General features: G+C 34.6%; 1 protein-coding gene across 1 annotated transcript; it reads right to left on the bottom strand.

Moving 5' to 3' along the window:
* Nucleotides 1-22855: 22855 nt before the first annotated feature.
* Nucleotides 22856-23308, bottom strand: LOC149239198 (uncharacterized). Its single transcript, XM_089369787.1, has one exon. The coding sequence runs from the start codon at nucleotides 23306-23308 to the stop codon at nucleotides 22856-22858; it is 453 nt and encodes a 150-aa protein (XP_089225913.1).
* Nucleotides 23309-23844: the final 536 nt, after the last annotated feature.

Here is a 23844-nt window from a genome sequence, read left to right as displayed (position 1 = left end):
CCACATGCAACAAATTAATTCATTGACATGTAACCAGTAAGAGCATATATTCAAAGCAAACATATAAGCCACATGCAACAAATTAATTCATTGGCATGTAACCAATATGGAAGCACACAAGCATATACAAAAAAATCATTGGAGCAATTACAAATACCTTTAATATGAATGAGAATCAATGCATGAAGTGAAAAGCTTCTCATAAACACTGTTTCCCATTCAAATACATGTGCCACAACCTAATCAAAACTCAATAGTGGGATAAGTGAAGTTCATATAATCTCTAAGTCAGAAACCCTAGCCTCACAATCCTTTTACCTATAAGCTACCAAGAGTGAACTCAATCAAAGCCTTGAATACTATACCTAAGCTAGGATTCAAATGCCAGAAGCCCTTTTTGAATGAACCATGAGGGTCTTTTATCAAGTGGGTGGTGACCTTTCACCTCTCCCATGGCTTTTCAAATTCCCTCATTTCTTATATAACTTATATAACTTTTCGCATTCCAAGTGACTTTTGCATGACTCTTATTATTTCTTATCGACACAATACTACAATATTATGAAGGAAATCAAATAGACTTTGAGGCTTCACATGAATATCATTATGACCATAAACCTTCCAAATAGCTCCAACTTTTAAATGGTACTAGGTTCCTCTTGATGTGGATTTATAACATTAATGATCATATGAGAAACAACTTCAATATGTGAACCCGAGCCATATGCACAAGGCCTTTGTAACATTCTTGCATAATCATTAAAATAACTTGTTAATTTCTCTATTTAAAACCAACTTCATCTTAACAATGCATGAGTTTGCATTTAAATACCCTATAATGTTCCTACACAAATGGATAAACCCTAACAAGTGAAATAATGAAGAGAAAATTAGGAAAAGGTGATAAATGTTGCCAAAAACTAAGGCACAAACTCCAGACAATGCCTTACTATCCTTTAATAATTTTCAAAGGAATGGCGGATTTCTAGAACTTCTTTGCTTTACACATTTCTATAACTATAATTTTTAGGACTAATGATATCTCATACTTTAATCAGCTATTAGAAATCAATGATATTTCTAATATGAAAACTACAACAAAAATTGGCTTAATGCCATAAGACATGCTAATTCATATGTTGTAGCATCCCTCAAACAACCTCATTCTTGCATGCCTACAACCACAATCAAAGTATTAGGTTACAATATATAAAATGGTTGTGTACTTCTTTATTTACCACATTGAATTGCATAATCAATATAACTTGCACTAAGAATTCAAAATAATTTACATCCCTGAAATGTCAAATTCATTTTTTTCTTTGATTGCAAAGTTGATCGTCCTTTCCATCGATTTGATAAAAATAAAGTTCCTCATATTTACGCTTGTAGCCTTGGATTCAATGAGTTTGTTGAGAATTCAACCATGAAGTACAATCCATTGTTAAGTCAATAATTTCTTTGCAAATTGTTCTTTAGCAAAGCTTGATAGTGAAAGCCCTCTTTATTGCACCATTATGCTTTTAACCCCTTTTCACTCTTTGACTTTCATTGGGGGTATAGGACATGCATGAGATCTAAAGGCACATATTGGAATGGGAAATTTAGTGTACAACAAGTTAGTATCTCACCATGATAGTGAAATATACCCTGGAAGTATTTAAATATATTTGAGATGATGGTACATAAAATTAATGTGTTCATGAAATAATCAAGAGTATATGGAGATACAACAATAATCATTACTCCAAAGTTTCTCCTTTCTTGTGGGAATATATATCTAAGTCTGCCAACATAATATAACCTAATCCATTGTGCTATAAAACAAGTGAAAACATCTAAGATGCAATATGCATGGTAGAAGCATAGGTGTGAAGGTGATGTAAATGAGCAAAGTCACCATTTATACAGTTGATATCTATATGTCTTCCAGAATGTTAATCCCGCACAATACAACCAGAAGAGTAAGGTAAAAGATCATATAAAGAAAACTTACTGACGGTGGAGGGACATGATCAATATTCAAATTTGATTCACTATTGCCAATACTCATCCATGGGATCATTCTTGTAGATTTACATGGTCTCCAATCATTCTAGTAACTTCAACCCTATAAAGTAGATAGACAACCAATCATTAGGGTAACAAATAAAAAAAAATCATTACAAAATAAAAAGACATCATAAATAAAATGGCTTGATATAATTAGTTTTGAGGGGTTAGGAGGAGTATATAGTTTAAAAGTATCGATTTCATTTTAGTAATAATGTTGGTACACTAATTGATTGTATTATTATTTTACCCGAGACTGCTAATTAGGTAAGGATCTCCTTCTTTGCAAGTGGTATAGATGTCTCTTTATCTCCCTTATTATGCCGTGTTGTATTTCCTATGAACAAGTACAATCCTTGGTCTAATGGGCTCCCTTGGCATCCCATATTTAAACGCATTGTGCGTTGCATGCATTTATCCTAAAGCAATAGTGGTTAGATCCCTGGCAATGAATATTGTAATAATGATAGTCCAATAGTGAGGGTCGAATACACATGGTGAAACAAATAATAATATATAGGTGATGTGATGATCCAAATGTGATAATGTAATCTCATTGAGACATGGAAGAGAGCGATAAGGCCCGCGGGAAAATAATAAATCTTAATATATCACCTATTGCATGCATTTTAATATACATTCTTTCTCACGCATTGATGTATAATTTCCCGTGGTTTTAATATATAATTCCACAATATATAACCGTTGTTCCAGGGCTGGAGCTAACTAGCCATATATTGGGTATTTAATGCTCTCAGAGCAGCACGCCACTTAGCTCGATAATACGGGAGCGGGTAAATATTATTTAATGTCGAATTTGCCCACTCCCGTGTTATCGCGTTAAGTCACGTGCTGCTCTGAAGGCGTTAAATACCCAATATATGGCTGGTTAGCCCTTTCCGTCATTCCAGTGTTTTACATAGCCTTCCTTGCATCCTTTGTTATAACATTGTCGTCGGCATTTTGATACAACAGTATCGTTTATGCGGTTCGTTAATGCGTTATTGCGGCCCTTTAATATATTTCCTATCGCATCATTTTAATATGGCCTTTATCACAACGTTAATACAACATTGCTTGCGTTCATCAAATTGTTTTAATGCATGGTTTATATAATCTTTTCAACGCACAGCAATATCATTCAACGCATTGCTGGCATTCTTTCAACGCAATGTTTTATCATGTCCAGTTTTATCATACAACGCACTCTAATATGCATTGTCTACTTTCTCCTTCTTCTTTTTTTCCATTTTTATTTGACATTTTTTCATTGAGATTGGTTAATTCTAATTCAAGGGAAAAAATAATTACACATTTTATTGTAAAATGAATTATTTTTCTATATAAATTTTTCTTATATATAAATGAACGATATAAATAATAATAAAAAACTTATTATGGAGAAACTTATTAGAATTTGAATAATCTCAAATCCCTAGGAAATTGGTGAGTAAGGAGCCATGTGGTATGAATATAACTTTTTAAATTTATTAAAAGTAATGGACCATTTTGCTAAATAAAATTTGCTTATATAAATGGATGTTATAAATAATAATGAGAAACTTATCATGAAGGAACTTATTAGAATTGGAATAATCTCAAATCCCTAGGAAATTGGTGGGCAGAGAGCCAAGTGGCACAACTCTATTTTTTTTAATTTATTAAAAGTCAATGCAATCTAACAAAATCTGTAACCAAGTGGCACGAATCTAATTTTTTAAATTTATTAAAAGTCAATGCAATCTAACAAACTCTGTAACGATATTCCTTGATAAAATTTTCACATCGCTCATAAAAGCATAAGTTTACATACAAAAACAAATGCATATGTATATGTATATATGCTTATGCAGAAAGAAGAATACATATATCCATTTGTATATATGAGCTAAATAACACATAAGATATGAACACCAATCAACATAAAAAGATACACATGCTCACCTAAAAGTGAAAAGAAAAAAAAAAAATCAACCCCAAATTCATAAATGCAATAGTTGAATATTTCTTGGTTTTAATATTGTGTTGATGAAGATAAGACACCCATGTTCTCACAGTTATCTTTTTAATTACTTAATTAAAAAAATGTTATATGAACAAGTGTCATATGAATTGAGTTATGATTTTTTGGACATGTAGTATTGATAAGTCATAGTAATGGCCCATGATAATATAACAAAACATATTTACAAATTAAGAATCTTCATGACAAAGTAGGGATAAATATATTTATTTATTTTTATGTTTTTGAAAAAGAATAATAATAATAATAATAATAATAATAATAATTTAATTTTAATATTATGGCTAAGTTATATATTAAATTGGTATATGAGATTTTTTCATTTAAAGTTTAAAAAGGTATATATATTTTAATCCTCTTTGAATTTGAACCTATAACATTTTACCAAAAAAAACACATACTATTAACCGTTGATATATATATATACTTTGTTAATATGAAATTGAGATTTATAATTTCTCCATTCCACATACAAAACAAATATATGTAAAATGAACAATTCAATAATGTGAAAAAATTCCAAACTATAAATGCATATCATATACTTAGTAGGTATTCCTTCAAATCAAGAGTGAGGAGTGTTTAATTATTGCCTCAAATTAAAAATGGGAAAAATGTTTACTCACTCATTACTAAAGAAAAGTAAAGCATAATATCAAAATTATTAACAATGTTAACATTCAAGTGATGGAAAAATTATCTCATCAATTAAATAACTCACTTTCATTCAAACTAAATATTTCCATTTAAAAAATATATTATAATTATTTTATTTTTGAAATATAATTACTTCTTGAGTTATTTATAAAAAGTTTTCAGTTAACCAAATTATTTTTAATTAGCATTATTTAAAAAAAAATCACATTTAAATCTTTATATTAATAAAAACTGGATAAACTTACTTTTTACAACTATTTTACATATTTAAATTACTAAGAAATAAGAAATAAATATGCATCACTATAATATGACATTGAAAATAAAATATAAATAAGGGGGATCATGCAACAAATTAACAGATTAATTACCGAAGTCATAAAAACTTTTACAAGAAAAGAGTTCTTATTTTATTAGCTTATAATGAATTATCTTCATATTGGAACTAGGAAAGGTGCAAGGGTTTTATTTAGCTTGATTCTGATACATGTAATTTGCGCTCGAATATTTATTTATATATCATAAATAAAAACTAATATATCCATGATACTTATGATGTAGTGGGGAACACCTTAACTTAAATTTGATTTAAACAAGACATTTTTGGCATGACTTTTTACATTATTCTTGATGCTAACATATTAATAAATATGATAAGATTTACATTAAATTATGTATTTTTAAATGCTTCCTTTAGGTGTTTAAGGGAATTATTTTTAGGTAGAATGATATAAATATGAATTCTTATCAATTATTCTTAGGTGGATGGTAAGACCTATGGTAATGTTTCTCCTCATTACCTTGCATGTTATAGCTTGGATATAACATGTATATAAGATTTTGACATAGTGGTATGATTGAAAAAAATGATTTAGCCAGGTGATTCAAGCAACATCTGTCAAACAGGGATCGACACAAGTGTGAGACTGTTGCAAGCCTAAACATGTTTCCTCCCTTCCATCCTCTACTCTTTAGGTTGTTATCTTTCCTTTGCTGCAACATTTTTACAGTAACATCATAGGAATGTTCAATTCCTTCAATGTACCTTTGCACCTTTAGGGGAAATTGCTAGTTTATTTATCCTATATCTGATAGTTAGTGAGTTTCTCTTTTGGTTTAGTCCCTAATAAAAATGGATAAATAGAAATTTTGTGTCGGCGTTAGAAATTTGAGAAAACAACCTTAAAAAATCACTTTTCCCTACCATTTATTGATTAAGTCCTATATACATTAGCTAGGAATAAATATTTCATTTCCTATATGCATCTAGTGGCTATAATTAAATTAACATAATTTTAGAAGACCAAGACAAAACAAATTTTACATGTCTTTGGGGGAAATATTCTTAAAAGGTGTTACCCTTTGGATTATGCAATGCACCAACTACATTTCAAACACTACATGAGTAATACTACATGAGTTTCCTGTAATACTACATGAGTTTCCTGTAGGATTTACAGGAGGCCTTGAAAAAGTTTAGGAAAGGCAGTCGAGTGAAAAAATGGGGACACAAGCCTGTTTTGGGTTATAAAAAAAAACCATTTACCTCACCATACCTCAGCCAACACCCTCCATGACCATGTCACCACTCCATCCAACAAAGAAATCAAGTCAAAAAAAAAAAAAAAAAGATACATGCCACAACAACATACCTCATGTTCCACTCATTGCCACATCCTCCACTCATTCAAATGCCCATTCAACCTCATAAGCCAGAGCGAGTCGAATGGTGAGGGGTCAGAATATGAGTTGAAGTAGTATGATTTAGTTTACTTTGCTTACAGCTTTTGAATTGCTTTGAGTTCAGTTTTTGTCCTTTTTATACAGCAGCAAGGATACTGGGCTTCATTGTCACTAGCTCACTGTTTGGTACATTTTTATTTTCTCTTAGGAATTGATTTCATCACTACAAGTTTTAAAACCTTTTTGAGAATTTTGAAGTTCAGAAATTATTTTAGATGTCACCATTGCCTTGAACACTTATATTCATACTTGACTTTTTCCATCTCACATTAGGGAATCAAAAGAAGATAAACCCAAAAACGACAAAGAAGTAAGAAATCGGTTATCTTGCATATATAGTGCACTTCACTTCAACAGTTTACGACTCCCGGATTGACAATTTATATAGCAATTTAAGACACACTAAATTGACCAAACAGAAAGGTCACATCAAAACAAGGGGAATGAATCAAAAAGTGGTTAAGTTACGGAGAATGAAAGTGGGAGATGATTACAAGGAAAGGTGATGTGATGAACCAATAGTGGGACCAATGGTTCGAAAGTAGGTATTTGTACTCAGCTAGCCAACACATCACCCAATGAAATCATCCACAAATAGAAATAATCACTGACTCCCATGCGAAGTGTTAGTATTTTGAAAAGCTGAAGGCAGAGGCAACTTCGAGGAGTCATTGAAAAAAGTTTCTCTCAGCATCCTTATAGTGGAAACATACATGAAACAGATAGCATATACATCATACCAAAGCACCTACAGGAAACTATAGGAGGGCTACAAGATATAGAGAGAATTACCACACAAAATTGCAAGAGGACACCGAGGAGCATCAATTCAAGAGTTCTCATCACCAAAGCATAGGAAAGGGAGGTAGGTGCCATACCTTCTATGTTTTTCATCTAAAACAAATAAATCCTCCTTTCTTCTGAATATTTTCTATATGCATAAAGGTAGAGAGAATTCTGTGAAGGTTAGTGAAGGATAAAGTCTGAAACCTCATCACCTACCAGAGTTCTTAACCTATAGCCACACAAACCTCACTCAAACAAGAATTGCCAGAAAATATGACAGGAGGTTTCAAAAAAAGAGAGCCCACCAACACAGCCAGAATACACCAGCATCCTACTGTGGTAGAAATCTTTACAAGGCATCAATGGATGGGGTTCTTTGAGCTACTAAGGGGATACGATGATGATGTGGCTAGAGAGTTTGCAATGTCACTCACACCTCTCACTAGAGCCAGTGCCACTGCTATAGTGAAGGGTTTGTCAGTAGCAATTACCCCTGAGAGTATTAGCAGGATAACTACACTCCCCCTAGGGTTGCAATGGAGAAAAGAGGACAAGACTAACAACACTCTTGCAAAGAAAAGTTTTTTCTTGGAGGGAGAAGAACCAATTGAAGAAAAAAATGGAGTTAGAAGGGAAAGAATTCCATATCCCTAGAATGAGGTGAGTTACCACATCAACAAGTATATTTCCTGTGAAGGTAGATACAACGTAGTGTATGGATACCACTTTAGACTCCTCCATGAGCTAATATTTGGAGAAGAGACACCTCCTCATAACAGACTTAGTATACCTTATTTTTTGTTACAATCAATGATAGACATGAGCATCAATGTACAAGAGGGAAAACATCAGTAGCTAGCACATCATGGGTTGATCACACTCATCCTCGAAGATGCTATACACAATTTAAGAATCCCTATTGCATGGACAAAATTTACAGACATGTAGGAAGAGGGATCAATTCAAGCCATTGAGTATGACAGAAGCCCTACTGCTAGTGACGAAGAAGAAGAAACAGAGAATGACAGGGAAGAAGAAACTGAGGATGACAAGGAAGAAGAAACAAAAGATGACAAAGAGGAAGAAACAGAGAATGGAAAGGAAGAAGACAAAGAGGATGCAGAAGAAGATGAAAAATAAGATGAAGTACAGAAGGATGAACAAAATTCTGAAACACAGAGTAGAGAACAAAGAAGAATCACCAAGGGTGTCTCCAGGGCCTACATAGAAGGAAGTAGCAGCTGCTCTAACTGGCCTAAGTACACCTGTCAAATCAAAGGGGAAGAGACAGAGGCAAACTCCACTTTACTTTAGGACAAGGAAGAGTACCAGGATTAGACAAGGGAGACCTCAAACCCCTACCAAAACTCCAATTGTCATAGAGGACTTCCCAAAACAACAAGAGAAATCAATCCCTCTAGGGAAGAAGGAAGGAGAAGGAACATCAAAACAAGATTCTCCCAAGTCTCCAATCACCTATGTTAGGAGACCTGTCACCAAGTCAGCCTCAACAAAAGGAAAAGGTCTCCTACAGGAGACACAGTCAGACCTATAAGAAGCAGAAACAATCCTACAAGAAACCCTGTCAAACCTACAGGAAACACAGAAAAGAGATCAGGAAAGGTTGCAAGGGAAAAGGGAAGGAAAAGAGGAAGGAATTACTCAAGAAAAAATAGAGGAAGAGGCCCAGGAGATGAAGGAGCCTAGCCCATAGCCAAACCTCAGCTCCTACTATAGATTCATTGAAGGAGGTAGGGTGATACCACAAAAATTTTCCATTCCTCTATTCTTTGAACTTGAAAAAGAGAGAGAAAGGACACATAGGTGGATGCAAATTGCTAAATCAAAAGGGGTAGAGGATGTAGGCCACATGGAAGAGAAGTTGCAATAAATGGTCAGAGAATTAAGTAGCATAAGGGACAGGGAAACAATAATGAAATCTTAGTTAGAGGCTGAGAACACATGGCTAAGAAAGTAGCTACAGGAAAAGGAAGGCCAATTGGAAACTATGGAAAGTTTATCCACGAAGGCACTTCAATGTAGGATGTCAGCAAAGTCATATGCCTTATACCTCAAATAAAAATGGCTACATATTTATATAAAAACCCTAGCACAAAGAGGAACTATGCCTTTCCAAGACTATAGGCAATTCATTGACCTCTGTGATCAAAGCACCCTGGAGGATAGAGAAAAGATATCTGAGTTCTACCTACACAATTTAGCTCTGACATATTTAAATGTGTGGGACCCAAATCCAAAGCTAGGGGACTTACAACTAATGGCCTTGGCATCTTGGATGAGTCATGAGGAAGATAGAGCTACAGAAATGAAAAGGGTATTGGCAAGAGAAGAAGCAGAACCCCTTTTCATCAGAGCAGAACAACCTAACCCAACGGTTGTCATTAGCACTCACAACCTCATTGCAGATGATCCCAAGCTGGCACCAAGATACCTTGTTGTACAAGAACGTGTAGTCACTATTGTTGAAGAAACGCTAAGATTGCTAGGAGATGATAGCCAACAAGCCTGTCAAAGGAGATGTAACACCTTACCCTACAATCTAAAGATCAAAGAATATCATTCTCTAGATAGAATGAGGGATGCACTAGAGAGAGTCCCAATGTATAACCAAACATTACAGAGAATCAAGGTCAACTAGATTGGATTAAAACTCAACCCACCATTTCTTTTAGGTATGTTAGAGGGGAGAAAGGAAGAAGAAGAAAGAAAGCATTGGGAAGAAGTAGAGAGGAATGCAGGGTTTTATCCACAAGAGGAGGAGACTACAGTAGAAGCCTAGAATGTCAGGGAGGCCGCCAAAGCAATGAAAGACATGGAGATAGATTGATTTTCTTAGAGGATGAGCAACATTTTCAGTAGGGGGTGACAATGAGGCTCATCAATGGGTAAATTATATGGACCTTAATACACCTCCAGCTTACTAAAATCAACTTTTCTCATCATTCCTTACATGTTTTAATTATTTTTTTCTTAATGAGGAGATTAAATATGAGATGTCATGTCTAGTGATCTAATTTGCATTGATTGTAGGTTTTGCAGCAAAGTTTGGGTGCAGGAACTCGAATGGAGACAAGAAAGAGGGATTCTAGGAGACAGGATCTCCCTCCTTCACTCCTCACTCACTCAAAAATTCCTCAATCAAATCTCATCATCTTGGAGTTGCAAGCAACCGAGTCATGAAGTTCATTAGCAGCAAAGCCAGTGATAATTGAAGGCCATTTGATCTTGAGATTGGAGCCAAGCCTCCTTAAATTTAAGGAAGTTGTTGGTAACTTCAATTTTATAAATCAAGAGGCCTAGGGCCTCATTAGGATAAGGATTTTTTGTTCAAGATAGCTAAGAAATTTCGAGTTGAAGCATTTTAGCCAAGCACTCTAACGTATTCACGATTCTTTAATGAAAATGAGCAGCATTACCTTGATCCAACACTGAGTTGATTCAGAGGGCTGAAGCTCTTAGGTTAGGGCCCAACCCTAGTAGCAGAGGTTCCTCTTATGGTATATGTATGCTTAGGTTATCCCATAGTTAGTTGTTAAATTGATTTTGGTATTGTTAATTTGCAAGTATTTGTAGATTTGATTAGTTTTCTTCCATTTGTGAATAGTTCTTATAGTAGCATTGTACTGATAAGAATATATTAGAAAAAGGCTGAAAGCAAGTGGTTTTCACCTCATTTCTTCCTTTCAAGAATCATGGTTTGAGAAACACTCCTCATGCATCCCAAAAAGACAGAATTCTTGCTTTTTGTGTAATTTATGGTGTTCTTTCTAATTAGGTCATTATCTTGCAGTTTCATAGATATTAAGTTGCAATTGGTATTTTATGATCTCTTAGGTTTTGCATTGATCTCATCTCACTTTCATATTGGTTCCAAGATTTCCATGCACAAGCTTAATAAGTAAATGGTGATAACTTTGTTTTCTTTTACTTGAATACACTTTTCTTGTTTTTGATAATTTTATATATGAATTCCAAGCATGATGTTTGTTGTTGTAGGAGTTTCTAAATTGTAGGGAGACCTCATCTCATCAGCCTCAGCCAAGCCATATCCACCCATAATTGCCAAAAGTCACTAAGGTCTCAATTCGAATTCTTATCTTATGAGGAAAACTTGCCATCTCTGTTGAGCAAATCAAACCATCTTAAAGATTTGGCTTGAGTTCTAAGTAAGTGCCTATCATTCCCATGCCTTATTCCCTCCTTATTCACTTTTTCCGAGCTCCACCCCACCTTCTAGACCACTCCCTAAGCTTTCGTCCTGTTCCTGTAGTAAAATAGGGGATCTTGTAGGTGAACTAGTACTTCTTCTAGACATCTTGTAGGAAAACCTGTAGTAGCTTGTTTTGAGCCTGAATTGAGAAAAATCATCACTAAAATCATGGATTAGGTCCCTACTTGCCCTCCAAGTCATTTGAACCATTATACTCCTTTTCCTTCACACATGTCTCCCCTTCCAAAGAACCAAGCAAGATTAGCATTTACATTTTTCAAGCAAAAAGATAAAAAGAAAAAGAGTTCTTTTACATTTGTTCTTGCACACAGCAGTTGGCACTCTTTAGATCAGATTTCATGCTTAGACTAGTTAAACCCTCACGTGTTAAAATAGGGTTCTTCTGGAAGAAAAGTAGGTTATCAAGTAGATCAAGGATTTCATGTTGTTTTGCAAGAATTTCTTTCAGTCTTTCCTTCATGAAATAGACAACATTTATTTTCTTCCAATTAGGGTAAATTTCCCTTCTCCAAATTGGTAATCAGACTTCTTCTAGTCAATAGAAGGTTGGTTTGAGAAACCCTAGTGGTCTATCACCCCAGCTCAACAGTGAAAAATAGTAGACCAATTACATCTATTTGTGTATACATCACTGCCACCTCCAAGTTTGTACGAACCCCAAGTTGATGAAGTAAAGTCGATAGCCCTAGGAGTTGTAGCATCGTTGTTGCAATACTGGTGCTCATCACTTAGAATGATGTTATTGTAGGCATACTTCTTCAAAAGAATGAACAAGATGAAAAGCAACCCATGATATTCATCAGAAAAATTCTTAGGGATGCAGAATTGAATATGACATCATGAAAAACATGCTTATGCACTAGTCAAATCATTCAAGTGCATTATAAATTATATCAGTTATAACAAGGTCATTGCTTATGTTCCAAATCTGGTAGTTGAAGATATTCTATCTCAAGAGGATTATTTGGCAACCAAAGGCAAGTGGGTAGCAAAGATATAGGAATATAGCTTATAAATCAAGCCCACCAAACTTTTCAAAGGAAAAGGATTTGTGCAGTTCATCACCAAAGGAAATGAAGTGGCTCTTGATTTGAAGGAAGAGTAATGTGCTATGGTATGAGAAATCAATGAAGAATGGAGAGGCATGATTGGCACAAATATAACATCTATTATTTGAAGAACCTCATAGCTCCCACTGACATTTTGGATCACAATAAAAGAACTTTGAGGCTACTGGAATCTAGGTATTGTTTCATAGAGCAAGGGCTCAAATGGAAACATTCATATGGACTAATTCTCAAATTTGTTATCCAAGAAGAATGAAGGAATGAGCATAGGAATTTCCTCAAGGATTGTGTGGTGGACATCACTCAACAAAGACTAGAACTTATAAGATAATAAGATGCAATGATTATTGGTCTACTATCTTCATATTGCCAACTTTGCCAGTTATTCACAAAAAAAAGAACTTAGAGACTCCTCTTCAACTAGTTATAATTGAAGTGCCATTCCAGCAATGGGGCCTAGATTTCATCAAAGAGTTTAAGGAAAATTCAAGTATTAGTTACTGATGGATATTCATTGCTTAAAATTATTTCACTCAGTGGGTTGAATGAAATTCTACAAAGAAGGCAACCAATAAAGTTGTCATGGACTTTTTAGAAGAAAATATTATCACAAGATTAGGGGTGTCAACAAAGATTACAGCCAACAATTCCAAAGCATTCAATTCAATCGATCAATCAACATTTTGTTTTGAATATGACATTGTCCTATATCATTCTTCAAACTCTTATCCACAAGGAAATGGTTTGGTTGCATCCAACAATAATAATCTAATGAATATCTTCAAGAATAAAGTTGGCGATAACAAGAAGAGTTAGGATAGAAAAATCAAGTATGATTTTTGGGCCCATATAATAACAAAGGACTCTATAAGAAAAACCCCATTTGAAATAGTGTATGGGATGGAAGTAACATTGCCATTTCACTTGAAGATATCAATTTACAAATTCATGCGACTATTTTCTTTAGGTTAAGATGCCCTACAAAACATGATCAATCAATTACTAGAATTTAATGAGAGCAAAGGGTTTGCTTATGGTCACCTTTGGCAGAATGAGGAAAGAAAAAATAATTTTTTTACAAGAAATATCACCAACAAAACTTTTAAAAAGGTGACCTTGACATGATATGGAACAAAAGAGGTGAGAAATTATGTAATAAGGTACGTTTGAAAGCTTATGGTTGAGCCCTTATTTCATTGGTGAAGCTACAAGTAACAATTCTTTCTATCTTATCCATTCGGATGTAGAAAGATTTCCCTTGCCCATGAATGGGAAAACTTTTACGATATACTTCCAAGGTAATATTTGATGCCTAAAAGACATCCTTGTACTATAATAAGTTGTCCTCTCTCTTGTTTTATGCGATCTCATTTTATTCCGTGTTGTGTTTTCCTTTATGTTATTTAATAGTCATGTCAGGAAGGGATAAGTCACTTGTGTATTTGTCCCTCTCTAGTATTTGATGTTTGTTTTGTGAGATAGATGCAAGTAATAGGTTAATGTAAATTTTAGGGTTTTGAAGCATTGACAAGAAGAGAACATGTGTCGAAGTTGGAGTCAAATATTACCTCTTGCAATAGGGGTACTTGAAAAAAAAATTGAGCATGCCTTTTGTAGGCCCAAATGTGTACAATTTATGGCTCTCCAAGGCAACATCACACATTCTACATTGGAAAGAAGGAAGTCCATTCCACTCTATAAGTCATGTGGAAGCATCTGTAAGTCAAAGAATACAAAAATTCCTTCTCAAAACACCATTTCAAGAATTATTTGTTCATTAAAAGGGGGCTAAACTCTCTTGGGGTAGCCATGAGGGGAAAGGGAGGGGGAATGACACTTAATTTGAGAAAAGTAAAGGTTAAATCAAGTAAAAATCACTCCGATGGACCAAAATCAAGACATTAGCAAGCAAGTTAATCCTAAAATCATTAAACCGAGTAAACATTAGACCAAGATCAAGGAATCGTCCACCTTTCCTAGTCGTCGAAGGTCATAAACTCCATCCCAAGCAAAAATTGAGCAAAGAAAGTAATCCATTGGCCCTCCTAAGGCCTCCTAATTTTCCTTCAAGCCAATTTGAGTTATTTTTAAGGGAAGATGGGATATTTAAGGAAAATTGGCCTCTCCTTGAAGCAAGTTGAGGCTCTCTAAATTAGAAATCACCTCCTTTTGAGAGTTTTAAGCAATAACAAATCATATTATAGTAATGAATTAGTCTTTGAGTCTTTGAGGATGATAATTCAAGATTTATTTAAGGTTTTTTTAGAAATTTTCAAAGAAATAAAATGGGAAAGATGTCTAGAGTTCACTCTTCTCTCAAATGGTTGTGAATTGTTGAGACCATTTTGCCATAATGTAATTATTTTCATGAAGCTTTGATGTCAACTTTAAAATCTATTTTTCTTGGATACTTTACATATTTTTCAAAGGTAAATATATCATTTATTCAAGACCACTACAAGGATATTGAGATCGATCTATTTGAAGTGCAATTTTATCACTTGGAGGGAGACATCTATGGCAAATCTCTCACTTCTCCTTTGTTTGTGTGAGGTAAAGATTGAATTTTCTTGTTGGGTCATACCATAAGGTTCCTTAATGAGAATTTGATTTTATTTCATTCTATAGTTGATCTTATGGTTGAAGGCTTTCCCCTTGGAGGGATCCCAAATAGTAGGGCTTGGTTTCATAATGTTTCATGACTAGAAAAAAGGTAATTTTAACTTCTATGGTTCCACTTCTTTGCCTTAATCCACGAGAATTGAACAACCAACTTATAATGGGAATTCATGTTGAACCCATTAGCCCTAGTGGAGTTATTATACTGAAGCCCTCATCCAACAACCAACAACATCTTCTCAAAATTATTATTCTTGTCTTTTATTTTTTAATATTATTAAAAATACCTAAAATAGAAAATTATAAGAATCTAACCATGAAAGAAAACATTGAGAATAGTTCATTTGTTGTTTAGAATAAAGTTGATGGATTATATTTTTAATCTAGACCATTTTTTTGGTATTTGTGCCATATTGATAACCTAGAGGCCCAAGGAAAACTAGACCTCTTATTTTGTTCTTTCAAAGGTTAGCTAACATTAGATGGTTTTGAAGGTGTATTCTCTATTCTAAAATTTGACTGTAACTATATCTTCTCAAGAATTGGTAAAGCTCCTTGCCTAGGGTTTTGTGACACAAATTTAGAAGCATATGACATAAGTAATTTTATCTAAATCAAGTGACAATCAATGATAAGTCATCTCACTTGGCGTATGTACCTTTATATCACTCTTAAGCATTAAAGATAACTATTTATTGGGTACTTTGAGTGAATTTTGTGTGATGGTTTGTATTTTATAAAGTTATAAATCATATGTCAAACTTAGCATTTTGTTTAAATTTATCTCCTAACTGGCATTAGACATATTGTTTCTTGGCACTGGTCTTTTAGGTTTGTTGGTGAAATGTATGTAGATTGAGATACCCTCCATGGAATTATAATATTTGGCCTAAAGTGAGAGGAGATTGCACTAAGGTCATAATGAGTGCATCTCAAGTGTGCTTATTGATTACAATCTTGACGAAAATTTGTTGTGTTGCTAATCTAGGTGGTAATGGATAGATATGACTAAATCAATTATTCAAATCCCAATGTAGGAATAGGATCTCATGACATTGTGCATAGATCCCAAGGCATAGTCCATGAATAACAATATGGTACCCAATTTATAATAATGAATCATATTTCCAATAAGTTGTTTACACATAGATAATCCATTTTAACATTCATAAAAAAGTTAATTTTACAAATTTGCCTATGTTCACCATGGTGGTACAACCTTACCCTCATTATATGTGTCAATTTTGTATAGCATAAAGCATTTTGTAAATTGTTTATATAGAAATAGGTAAAGATGATGAATTTTTATGGAAAGGACAAGCAAACCTTATGAATGACCCTCAAATTTATACAATTGATGTGTTAGGTATATTGTTGATAAAACTAACCCTTTTTGAGTAGATATTTTCAATGATTTTCCTCCAAACTTTATGAGGGAGTTCTTTTCTTTATATTACTATACCACTTTGTATTGCTTTTCTTTCATTTTCTAGTCCCTTTTTATTAACATATGCATTCTAGACTAGTACTTTTGGGGGTTGGACATTTTATTGAAGCATGTAACAGCGCCTCGTTTACCCCTACTAATTTTGAATGTAGTGGTGATGACCATACCAACGTGGAGAGAGCCATGACTGGTTGAAATCCTGATTAATAATTGATATTAATTCATTAATTAGAAATCAATTTAATCAAACAATTGAAGGTTGGACTACCTTACAGATCCCTAATTTGAAGAAAATTGTCAAGTTTCTTCTTATTGTCATGAACAACCATACCACACCTAGCATGAATTAAATGTTAGACCCTTTATGGTTGAGAAAATACAACCCTTATTCTGACTAGAATAATTAATGTAACTGGACAATTATTTTGAGTTAGTAGGCCATCGACTGCTGATATTTTCAAAGTGACAAATTAGATAAGTGGTGCTATTACGACCTCCCCTTCTCATGAATTGAAGATGTAATGTGCAAGCGAAGGTTCTGGAGAGGGGAAAATTGATGTCCCTTGGACTATACCATGGGGTTCAGTGCCATCCTGCTCCCACAAAAGAACATAAAGGTGATGCAGTTGAATGACATAAATATACGCCCTCACAGTTGAGAGCACGCATCGATGGGTATCTCTGGCTCCCAGATCATCCCTTAAAACTCTGGTTTGTTCACATCTCTTGATTCCATCAAATCGAGCCCCTTTCAGATCTCCAAACCCCTTACATTAACTCCCAAGAAGTTACTCAGACCTTGGATCTTACTAAGAGGTGGCTTGTTGCAAGACAACTAAGGTGAAACCAGCCTACAATTGGGAGAAGAGTGGAAGTCCCTACTTCATTTTTCCATTGAATCATTTGGATAAGTAACAAGATCTACAACTTCTATTTTGTGAAATCTATGTTTTGCGTATTTACAATGATCAATTTATCTTAAGTTTAAAATGATTAGTTATATCACTGTGAAAATTACAATTGAATGTGATTTATCTATATAAATATAACAATTATTAGTTTAAATGTTTAATTTATGTTGTAAATGTGAAACTTGGGGCATCTCATAGCTTTCTATTAAGGTCACGTAGCTTCTAGAATTGAACAATTATTAATTTGTAATTTGATAATTGGCCTAGTTCTCATTTAAGTTTGATTATGTTAATTAAATCTGGCCCCAAGCCTCTGATATAATATGATGATGCATCAATTGATGTTGCTAGCGTGAGAGAGTTAATTTTGAATGTGAATTATATATTATCAGTGTTACTTCAACGTAACAACTTGGCTAAAACATGTTTCTCCACTGTATTGGGGTTGTGTTAATACATAATGTTGAAAACCTATTGATACATAGTGCTCAAATTGTACCTATGTGTAATGGTGAAATGGGTTAAATTTACACATATTTATACAACAAACATGTTCATGGCCATATTTGTATATGGGCATAGATGGAAGGACAAGCACTCTAACACCCCTTGAGTCTTGACTATCACCCTGTTTCTCTGAAAAATACTTTCCAATTAAAGATTATGCGAATGAATTAATCGGTCTGTATACATACTTATGAATCATCAGCCATGGCATGGCTTAGGTTACATGGATCCACTACACTAAGGATGGATTGGAACTACATCTTATGGGTTTATATATTTTGAATTAATTCAAAGGTCTACATGGATTTCAATTTGCTTGCCCATATTTTACATTTTTAATTTTCCCATCTGCTCTATTTGATTTCAAGTTGCATGAGATAGTGGAATGACCTACATAAGCTTCTAATACAAAGGAAAGAAACTATTAAAGTTGATAGCGGCGAAGCGTTCAGACCATTTTCCTATAGGTATGTAGACATAAAGGTTGCATAGATCCAATTACTCTCTTCTTCTAATAACTGGGATCTCCGGATAACCTCGTTGCCTTTACAAAAAGCCTTGTGAATTATGTGCACACTCGAAGATCCAAATTGAAGGGTTGTTGACTATACTTTTAAGCTATCAATTCCTCCTTTGCATAGTCTTTCTCAAACTGTGCAGTAATTATGGGCTTTAATCATTTGCTCAAACTATGTAGTAATTAAGGGCTCCATAGATATCCTCAGAGAGTGCTCCAAACACATCTCCGACACTTTCACTTGAAGCCTCGATTCCTGTACATGGCTTGGCACTACATGAAGGCAAGGAGGGTCTCATTATGGTCTAGCTCCTCTCCTATTTCCCTTTGCCCACTACTAGTCTTGTCTTCCTGCTTCAAACATTCGCATGTCATGTTGTAATGTCTCAGCCCTAACAAAGACCTACCATTCCTATAGAGCTCTTTGAGATGGTTGGAATTGTTGGAAAGGCGGAGAAGAAAAAGCATAAATTATTCACACACAAATCACACAAGTTGTGGCTCTTCTATTGATCACACATAACTTGATACTTACAATGAACACAGTGAAGGGTATTTAACCTTTTCCAACTAGTGACTTGCCTAAAATATCTTAACATGCAACCACACACTTAACTTAGCTAACTCACACTCTAAATATGGATTGCACTTAACACTTCATCCATCACTTGACTTGACTCAACACTCAATGCTCAGTTAATTGACTCTCTAATTTTAGCCAACTCCTCATGCGGGAGTAATTACAATTTCTAACACTCCCCCTTAATTACAACCGTATGACTCAACATGACTCAACTATGCCTGCTAGGCTTACAATAGAAATTGACTCAATTATCACTGACACATGCATGTTGGTCTATGTCTTAGCTAGGCTTACAATGACTCAAGACTTTCACAATTTTGCATTTTCTTTTTCTCTTCTTCCAAATTTTAAATCCTCGAAATTGCTTCATTCTCTGTTGCACTTTCTTGTTGTAGGCTCCATATTCCTTTACTTGTTGTTGCTGCAATTTTTCTTTAATTTTTCTTGAATTTGTGCTGAAACACAATTTGATCTTGTTTACTACACCTTCCTCTTCAAATATTCGTTCAACCATGGACTACTGCCAAAACATTGCATCTTCAAATTGTCTTCTTTGCTTTGCTTCTTGTGCTTCATATTCATGACTTTCTTTCTGCCATATTTCTTGATAGAAAAATCTTATCTCTTCTTGACTCCATTGCTAAAAAATGGTTTCAATGCATTCATCTTTGTCTTCCATATCATTCTTTTCACTTTCATCATCAAGTACTATTGCTTTTTTCCACTAATCTGCACACTCAAGATCATTATTCATTATTTCATTCAATTCTTTTATTCCAGCTGCTGCTTTAAGACTCACATCAATTTGTTCTATTGGTTTATGAATCCACTCTTCAATGAGCTTTAAATCTGGATCAAACTTATTAACAACTTTGTTTTCAACTCCTCCTCTTGTGCTATTCTGAACACTTGCATATTCAAAAACAATGTTAAAAAATCTTTATTATGATTCTCTTCAGTGAGATCTTCCTGCTCTACATGTGTCTTCTTTTCAACTACATGGAGGTTGTCTTCCATTATTATGTTTTTAATGCATATTTCATCAAAAACTCTTCAATCACTTTAACCTGTTCTTGATCATCAACTGCTGCTAAATCACATACTCCTTCATGACCAGTTCCAACTACTTCATATCTTGCTGCTATAGTGGTAGCTTCAACCTTTAATTTTTCATCAAACATGGCGCTTATCATATTGCCACAATCAATCCATGTTTCAAAAAATAAACTACACATATCATCAACATAATGTTCATTCACACTATGGTGGGATATCTGAGCATGCATGTGCTCATTGCCAATTTCATTGACAATTTCAACTTCACGAAATTCATCAACTACAGCTGGATTCACCAATTCACATATAACTTTGTAGTCATCATCCACACGTGTCTCATCATAATGGGATTCCCCATCGTCTATATCATCCACATTATAATGGAGTCCATGAGCATTTATTTACTTTTGCTCTATTTCACACACAAAGTCTCCTGCTTCTATCTTTGCAATCTTTGTTGCATATTCTTCATCCATATGCATGCTTGCATAATAGGTTTCAATTTTATGGTATTGACAACCATCATCCATTTTTGACTGGGATTCTCCTAGCTTTGTTTTTCTCTCAGAGTCTTGCTCATCTACTCTTAGATCTGTCACTGACTTCTTTGCTTGTGACATTACCTGATATTGCATGTCGCTCCCCCTTGCACCAAACTCTGCTTCCATGCTTCCTGGGAAGTTGTAGCATTTGTTACCTTGCACAAACACTTTTCATCCAATGCTTGTTTTATAAAATTCAATGCTAAAACATCACATACTGCATCATATGGGTTGTTAGATTTGTACTCAATTAACTCTTTAACTTGAAAAAAAGTTAGCATCTTGATAATCCAATGATCAAAATATTCGCCTCTAAACAACATAGGTGGTAGAAAATCAAAGCTAAACCAATCACCCTCGATTTCTTCTTTGTCTTTTGCTAGATTTCTCAGTTCCTCGATTGCAGCCTAAACCTTTCTAAACATGGAAATGATCTTTGTCTCTTCTTTTCAATTTCTTTTCTTCATATGCTTCAATGGCGTTTTGTAACCCATGACTGCAGTCTTTCCTCTATTTTATAGTTTCTTCCCTGATTGCATGAGGTTATGTTCCATATCACCCTTGAAAGAAAATATGATTTTCAATATGTGCGCCATAAAGCACAATCTTCACCTTAAACATTGTCATGCTTCACAAAAACCAAATAATTGTGTAGATAGACGGACTTTACTAAACTCTAAATTCTCTTTCCAATAAAAATTTTCAAAACCACAAAAACAATCTCCTCTCTATAACACCTTTGTGTTTTTTTTTATTTAACATAAAAAATTCAAAAAAATACCAAAAAAATCTTTTATAAACCTTTATACTCAATTTTCCACTCTTTATAAATAACTCTTTTTCGAAATAATCCCTTTCACAAAGAACTTCAAAGTAGGCCTTCTAAAATTCTCATAAGCCTTTTTTTTTTTTTCTTTTTTTTTTTTTTTTCCGAAGGTGGCAAAACCTATCAAACTCAGGTGTCAAACCAACAGTGAGGACAGCCATCTCTGGCTGCTATCCGCGAATGTCGGTTTGACTCATCACTGTTATCAAGGAAAACCACGCCACCTGTAATAACCCGCTGGTGGTCCGTAAGGGAGTAGGCTTTCACTCCTGCCAGATGCCTCTGGGTCTTGGGCCGTTAACCTGTTTCCTTACGTCCGAGGAAGACGAGCTCTTAGCCAAGCAGAAGCAGTTTTACGGCATACTCCAGGCCGACACGGCTTTTCCTTGCTTAATAAAAATCTTCAAACCCTTTTAAAAGAGCTTTTTAATATAATATGCCTTATTCGTAACACTTTCGAATCATCTTTTGAAATGAGACTTTGACTCTTACATTTTCACGCGTTACTTTTCAAGGCCAGGGAAAGGTTGATCATGGGAGTGCTCAATTTCATGACAACTTTTTCAGAAAAATGGGTTTATAAATCCCAACAAACTCCAAAGCTTTGACCCAAAAATATTTCTCAAAATTTAATATCTCAAATCTTTAACTTGCGTCGGTGTGGTGGATACGTGTCTCATCCACTTACGACACTCACTCGGTTAAGTTTGGCCTTTTCGCTATATGGCCAGACTAACGCCCCTCTTCGACTCCTTTTTATTTTGATTGGATTCAAAGCAGCCGCAGCCACTGTCAGCGGAAGCGGAGGCAGAGGCGGCTACGAAACTACTTTTTCTTCAACAAATAAGCTTTTATATTTCGGTTTAATCTTGATGGGTTTAGGCTGCAGCCTTATTTTGTTAAAAAAATCCACTAGCTTGGTAGAGGAATGTGTTTTGTTTTTTTAGTAAGAAAAAAGCATGATGATATATTAATAGATAAACTATATGACAGTAAAGTCAACCTTCTACAGATTGATTATGATCATCCCAAATCACTTGATAAAGAGGATATGGTGTGTTCTGATCACCACCTGAAGCCCAAGATAAAAAAAGATCAATACAATTAAGAGACATTTTCAACATATCTTATACATCTAAAGAAGCTATATCATCAAAACATATATAGTCATGATTGTATGCCACATTCTCTCAATGTGCAGCAGGAAATAGATTATAGACATATATACCAAAATTACAAAAAAGAGTGTGAACAGGAAGATAGTCTTTTAACCCGGAAATGGAAAGTCGCCCATATCAAAAATGTATTGTTCCCAAGTGATCTCCAAATACCATTTGCCAATCGTTCCCAGTAAGCCTTTCTTGGATAATCTGTCTGCTTCCTTGTTCAGATTCCTTCCAATATGTTGGATTGTGGAGCAGCCGTGTAGTTGCCATAGAAATTTGATCCTTTCCAGCCATCCCTGAAGCATGGGGTTATTGATGGATGCCCTCCCCATGACTTGATCAATGATAATCTTCGAGTCTCCATAAATGTGCAAAATGGGGTTTCCAAGGAAACTGTTGAACCACAGGAGCCCCCAAAGTGCTAATGCTTCTGCGTTGGTATTGTTACCACCACCACTATTCCAGTAAACCTTATATGGCAAATCAGCGGTCATAGCAGTGCAAAATCCACATGCGCAGGAGTTCTTTTGGGTAGCCCCATCAAAAAACCCCATAGGGTATATGAATTGTGCATTGATATGCTTTTGTGGATTGATATTAGTGCATGGTGACTGTGCAAAAAATATTGAAAGATTAGTGGTGATTCTTTCCATGACCAAAAAAGAACGTTTTTTTTTTCACATACTATGGCTCTGCAAGCAGCGGCTTTCTCATTCTTGAAATCTTCTAGCTTTGTGATCTTAGCTCTGATACCAATTTGTTGGAAAGACGGAGAAGACAAAGCATAAATTATTCACACAAAATTCACACGAGTTGTGGTTCTTCTATTTATCACATATAACTTGATACTTACAATGAACCCGGTGAAGGGTATTTAACCTTTTCCAACTAGCGACTTGTCTAAAATATCTTGACATGCAACCGCACACTTAACTCAGTTAACTCACACTCTAAATATTAATTACACTTAACACTTCATCCATTACTCGACTTGACTCAACGCTCAACGCTCAACACTCAACATGCAACGCTCAGTTAACTAACTCTCTAATTTTAGCCAACTCCTCATGCGGGAGTAATTACAATTTCT

The sequence above is a fragment of the Pinus tabuliformis genome, chromosome 8 (assembly GCF_031772625.1).
Source record: "Pinus tabuliformis cultivar Carrire ecotype Pingquan chromosome 8, CPIR1, whole genome shotgun sequence".
NCBI lineage: Eukaryota > Viridiplantae > Streptophyta > Pinopsida > Pinales > Pinaceae > Pinus > Pinus tabuliformis.
This window is presented reverse-complemented; position numbering and strand designations above follow the sequence as displayed.